The sequence below is a fragment of the Hyla sarda genome, chromosome 6 (genome assembly GCF_029499605.1).
Source record: "Hyla sarda isolate aHylSar1 chromosome 6, aHylSar1.hap1, whole genome shotgun sequence".
Lineage (NCBI taxonomy): Eukaryota > Metazoa > Chordata > Amphibia > Anura > Hylidae > Hyla > Hyla sarda.
This window is the reverse complement of record NC_079194.1, coordinates 146,566,069-146,572,566: the sequence shown is the minus strand read 5'-3', so window position 1 is coordinate 146,572,566 and position 6,498 is coordinate 146,566,069. Positions and strand designations below refer to the sequence as shown.

At 44.0% G+C, this 6,498-nt stretch overlaps 1 protein-coding gene across 3 annotated transcripts in view; it reads right to left on the bottom strand.

The window, feature by feature from the left end:
- Nucleotides 1-667: 667 nt before the first annotated feature.
- LOC130276309 (uncharacterized) overlaps nucleotides 668-6,498 on the bottom strand; it is a 73,320-nt gene continuing 67,489 nt past the window's right edge. For all 3 annotated transcript variants that reach the window (XM_056525492.1, XM_056525493.1, XM_056525494.1), the window contains 3 exons: nucleotides 4,561-4,688; nucleotides 4,106-4,278; nucleotides 668-2,436 (listed from right to left, as the gene is read on the bottom strand). In XM_056525492.1, the coding sequence (XP_056381467.1) occupies nucleotides 2,431-2,436; nucleotides 4,106-4,278; nucleotides 4,561-4,688 (307 nt within the window). In that variant the 3' untranslated portion in view covers nucleotides 668-2,430. The remainder of the gene's footprint in view (nucleotides 2,437-4,105; nucleotides 4,279-4,560; nucleotides 4,689-6,498) is intronic.

Genomic DNA, 6,498 nt, shown 5'->3' with positions numbered 1-6,498 from the left:
AAGGAAAACTGTCAGCTTGCACCCCCCACACTAACCATCGGTACTGGCTGGTAGTGCGGGGGACGCTGATCAGTTTGTTGCTTACCGTGCCCAGATCCGCCCTGCCGTTCGGCCGTAAACTTCTATTTTCTGGATATGCTAATCAGATGCTAACTGGCACAGGCCGGGCTAACTGGCACTCTGACGTCAGCGTTTCGGCCGCAGCGCTGCCCAGCTCATCAATATTCCTCCCCTCCGCCTCTCTCTTTTCTACCCACTCTGTAATGAAGAGGGAGAGGCGGAGGGAGGGGAGGAATATTGATGAGCTGGGCAGCGCTGCGGACAAAAACGCAGATGTCAGAGTGCCAGTTAGCCCGGCCTGTGCCAGTTAGCACCTAATTAGCATATACAGAAAATAGAAGATATCAGCCGAACGGCAGGGGGGATTCGGGCACGGTAAGCATCAAACTGATCAGTGTCCCCTGCAATACCAGCCAGTACCGCTGGTTAGTGCGGGGGGGAGCAAGCTGACAGTTTTCCTTTTAAGGCCTTTGTTTGCTGTCAGTCAAATATTCTTGGTGCGTCCATTGTAAACTAATCCTGACCTAATGCCAATGTATTAAATGTGGAAATCTATAATGTCCTTTTTTCCTACAATTGTGGCATAATCCTGACCTATTGTTACTATTGTATTCAGTCTAGCTAATCCTCTGTGAGCTAAACACATCAGTAGTATAAATACAGTATCTCTCCTGTTCAATTTGTTACACTGCATCAAGGCAGGTTACATGTACCAATATGGAATCCAGGCTTTTTAGCTCACAGGGGATTGTCTAGAATGGATACAACTGTATAAACTCTCATTCTGTAAGAAGCACTTCTATAAACTTGCATTGAGGGGGTGGGGCGTGACATCATGAGGGGGCGGGGCTATGATGTCACATGCTCCCGGCGTCTGATCCAGCGTTTGGAACAGTTTCTAAATGCTGAGCAGCAAAGTACCCCTTTTATGCAGGTCTGTCTCATTTACTGACAGTAAGCAGTGATCTTGAAAATTGTGAGGGCTAAATACACAAAGTTATTAAGTTACAAAACATTTTAATTGCATAATAATTTAGTTTTAATGTGTACCATCCCTTTAACTTGCAGATTTGGTAATACTGTTCTTTTTTCCTTGTGTCATGAGTTATGTTGTGTGTACAATTGGTAGGCTCTCCACTATATGATATGGCTGAGGGCCCTTTTATACAGGATGACTGGCTGCGGGAAATTAACTTCAACTTCAGTGATCAGACCTCATTTTCATAGAGGCGCCACACAAACAATCTCTAAATCATTTGTGAGGTCCTTCAAATTAATAATTATTGGCCATACATCTCCTGTTTACTCAGGGTGCTGGGCGGCCTATACAGTGACCCCCCCCCCCCCCGACCTACGATGGCCCCGACATACGATAATTTCAACATGTTGAAGGCAGCATCAACATACGATGCTTTTGTATGTCGGGGCCATCGCATAAACGGCTATCCGGCTGCGCAGACTGCTTCAGCTGCTGCCGGATAGCCGTTTATGGTGCCTCGTGCGGTCCGCTGACAATCAATTACCTGTCCTCGGGGCTCCGGCACGTCCTCTTAGGGATCCCCTGCATCATCGGCGCTCTCCGTCGTTGTCATCACGTCGCTGCGCACGCCATCCCGTCATCCAATAGGAGCGGCGTGCTTAGCGAGGTGATGGCGGCGACGGAGAGCGGCGATGGAGAGCGAGGATGCCGGGGAAGTAGAGGCCTTGCCGGAGCATCAGGGACACCCCAGGGACGTGGCGACAGCGATGGAAGGTGACATCCAGGGCAGCGGTGACGATCGGTGACGGTCCGGAGTGGCGGGGACAGGTGAGTACAACTTCCTCTACCAGTGGTCTATACTTTACATTGCACGGATCCCTCAACATACGATGGTTTCAACAAATGATGGTCCGTTTGGAACGGATTACCATCGTATGTTGAGGGACCACTGTACTGAAAATTTTACTGGTCGCACAAAAGATCCCATGAGCCAACTTGACTCTTGATTTGTTTCACCATCCAAAAAATTACCCTAAGGGTGAAAACACTTGATCTGGTTGAATAGTGGTTACAGTGCAGTTGGTCACATGCAGAAAATGGTTTTATATTGCTGCTATTTTCCTGTGTTTTATAACACTTGCTAGTTTTAGCAAACACACACTAATTGCTAAATAGCAAAAATTGGCAGGAATAAAAAATGCAGGGTTATTTCAGAAGAAGCTACTTCATGTGGCCAAATGCATCGCAACAACGTCAAACCGCAACACAACTGTATTGAGTCTTAAACCCCAACCCCTGAGTCTCCTGCTGATATGATAATATTTTTCTTATCTTCAGGGGAAAAAATCAGCCATGAGTTGCACAGTAAATGACCAGAGGAAGATTACTTCTTATGCCTGTGGAGCAAATAAAAAAGAGTTGTCAGGGATGTAGAAGCAATGTCTTGTGGTTCCCCTCCCTTTATTTCCTTCCCCACACTCCTTCACCTTATTGAAGGCCCATTATACTTATTTGACGTGAGCTTTATCAAAATGTTCTGTAGCATTTATAATATATAGCATAGGATCATTAGGCTTGTACTGTGTGTTATGCTCCTTTGCTACTAAGTAAGCATGCATTATATGCATGGAATATATTGTTTTTATGGTTGATGTATACATTTTGAAATGAGATTGTAAAACATGAAAAAAAAATTTAATAAAGAGTATCTGAATAAAAAAAAATAAAAAAACATGCATTATTTATTGAACTCTTTATCAGCCTGCTTTGTGTTGCAGTATTTTTGAAGACTGATTGTGAATAAAGATACTTTCAGTCAAAATTCTGGCAGTGTATGATTGGGTTCACATGCAGTTTTACTTGTAAGAAAAGCAAACCATGGTAATTTGCGGAAACCCTGGAATCTCTCCTGCAGCACCCACTTGTCATGAGCTGCACACAGCAAAGATCGGTCCATGTCTGATGACTCACGATACAGGGGCCGGAGTATTGTGACATCATGCCCCGCCCCCTCAATGCAAGTCTATGGGAGGGGTATGGTGGCCGCCATGCCCCCTCCCATAAGCTTGCATTGAGAGGCATGAGGTCACAAGGGGGCAGAGCCATGATGTCACGATACTATGGCCCCTGTATCGTGAGTCATCAGACATATACCGATCTTCACTGTGTGCAGCTCATGGCAAGTGGGTCCTGCAGGAGAGATTGCGGGGGTCCCCAGCGGCGGGACAACCGTGATTATACATCTTATCCCCTATTACGAAAATTTTTGCACCTTCAAAAAGTCACAAAAATACACTAGCCCAGACTTAGCTTAGCTTTTTGGTGTATGTGTAGAAAAGTTGTACATTTTTGCACAGCAGGATGCAAAAGGAGCAACATTTTGCACAACGAATGAACCAGAGAAATTCAGGAAATGTGTACATGTACAAAATTTAACAAATTCCCTGCGACCATTTAATAAATTCGGTGCACCTACACATTACCAGCACACAATATAAAGTTGTATAAAAATGCTTCACCTACACCTACAATGATTCCCCCCAATGTCCCGTGGTCTGATGAGACCAAGATAAACTTATTTGGTTCAGATGGTGCCAAGTGTGTGTGGCGGCAACCAGGTGAGGAGTACAAAGACAAGTTTGTTTTGTCTATAGTCAAGCATGGTGGTGGGAGTGTCATGATCTAGGGAGCTATAGTTCATTGAGGAAATCATGAATGCCGACATGTACTGTGACATGATAAGACTGGGCCGCAGGAGGGGAAAGAGGAGTCAAGAAGAGAAAAGAGAAGAAGGGAAATGAAAGCAGAGAATGAATGGTGCAAACAACACCTGTGTGGCCATTGGTCCATTCATTGTCTGTGGGGCCAGCACACACTGGATTTAGAAATGTTCCGCAGCCTCACAGAGAAGACTCAGTCCACACCATTCCAGGGAAAATTATGTCCTTGTTTTTAGTACTGGCAGGGGCCTTAGTGGCCGGACACCCTCCGATCTGCTTATTATCACCTATCCTGTGAACAGGGGATAACTTCATGACAAGGGACCACCCCTTTAAATGCTCTTACCCCATAGAAGAATTCAACCAAGCCCCATCCCCTGCCACCCATGGCCGTCCTGAAGGTGGCGATGCATTCATGGGTAATTCCAGCAGTTGGCTTGTTAGAATGTAAGGATGGATTGTAAATCAGGGGACTGTTCTTGGAGTCAATAGTTGCTGAAACCTCAAAAATCTGACCACCTAAAGAAGGAGAATTTGTTGAATAAAACAATAACGTACTGTATGATTAACAATCCCACCCTCCACAACCACACGTGTCTATTACACTTATGCTTTTATTCACAACCTTGCAGTATCAGACATAGTGCCCACCTAGTGCCCACATAGTGACAATGACAGCCACAGTGTCCCCCACAATATCAGCCACAATGCAAGTGACTACAAAGACTACCCAACTGGTGGTGCCCATCGTATTCCATATTTCCCACCTGGTGGGCATGGGTACTGTTTCAGATGACTCACCGGCAGTAAAGTGGATCTCATAATGCTCAGCAATTACATGGTCCTCAGCCAGGTTACAGAGGTGAGCACCAGACCATTCAATTCCAGCCTTCTTACCATCAGGAAAAAATACGTAACCTACAATTAAGCTAAAACAAAGTGTCAACTGTAGCAACATGGGGCAACAATTGCATCACTGGGGCAAAAATCTGAGGGCAACAGTGGAAAACATGACAGTGACTTTCTGATTTAAAATCCCATCAACATCAGTACAGATTCAGGAAGGGTGTACATTACAAAGTAACACCTCTCCATGATGATGCCTTTGGGTAAGTGCCTAGGAAAGTGTAATGTTCTTTTAAGCACAGAATATCAGATGCTGGACCAAACCAATGATATGTAAATAAAGCATAATAATTGTGTAATGAAATCTTCTTGGACCTTAGGGGAAATTAATCACTCCATCTGTGTCATTTTTGTTGTTGAGTAAATTGTACTTTTAATGTGAATTTTGCATGGCTACTCCATTTATGTGTCGTCACCACTTCCCAGCATATTTGCAGTCAGCTCATCACTGTTGAATTCTGTTGAGAAAAATGTGCAAGTTTTTTTTGGCTATTGGATACTTGCCACATTTATTAATTGCAACTTAAAAAAAAAAAAAGCCTTAAAATTACACTCAACTGTATGCAAGTGGAAAGGGGGATGATTTTTTTTTTTTTAGACTGGACTACTTCTTTAACCCCTTAAGGAACAAGCCCATTTTCAGATTAAGGACCAGAGTGTTTTTTGCACATCTGACCACTGTAATTTTAAGCATGACTAGGGGATCGTATAGATCCGCTGGCCTACTACCACCCCTTTACCTGAACACAAGACACAGACACTTGCTTTGTGGTAGAAAAACGGCCACAGCGGACCCCATTTTATTAAACCTTAACAAAATATAAATATTCATAAATATAACATATACATCAAACGGGGAGTAACACCAATAACCCCCAATAACAAATATAAAGTGCAACCAATATTTTAACCCCTGATATATTTCAAATACAATAAGGAAGGGGGACCTGAAGGCAACCCAATTTTATTACTCTCCTACTGAGCCCTAGGTCGCCTCACCCCCTGACCCAAAGGGCCCCACCTTCGGAGAGTATCCTGCCACAACCAACTGGGTTCCATCCCAGCTCCACCAGGGCCGGTATAACCGGGCCACTGCACCATTTTTCCAGCAATGCCTCCAAGTCCCCCCTTTAACATTCCCACCGCTGCAACAAGCACTCACCAACCCCCACACCGCCTACCATTCATGCCAACACAAAGGGCGGGTGGGACAACTCCGCTTTCCCTGGCAGAATGACCTCCTGTTCCCTCCTATTTAACCCCTCTCACTCCTCCCCTTCTTTTCCCGCTCTTGACCTGACCTCTCCCAGACCCCTTTACTGCTTCTCATACCCCCCCTGTCATGTGCCCCCTCCTCTCCCATGCTGTCCAATACGTGGGCTCTCTTTAATAACTCTGGGATGCTTTTATTTTTCATTCTGATTCGGAGAAAGTTTTTTTCGTGACATATTCTACTTTATGCTAGTGGTAAATTTTCGTCCATACTTCCTAAATTTGATGAAAAAATTTAACATTTAGCATTTTTCTGACTGTGAAGCTCTCTGTTTGTAAGGAGAATAGACATTCCAAATAAATTATAAATTGATTCACAAATACAATATGTCTTCTTTATGTTGCATCATAAAGTTGACATGCCTTTACTTTTAGAAGACGTTAGAGGGCTTCAAAGTTCAGCAGCAATTTTCAAAGTTTTCACGAAATTTTCAAAATGAGAATTTTCTTGTAGAACCAGTTTTTGAATTTTTACAAGGGGTAATAGGAGAAAAAGCCCCATAAAATGTGTAACCCAATTTCTCTTGAGTGAGGAAATACCTCATATGTGTATGTGAAGTG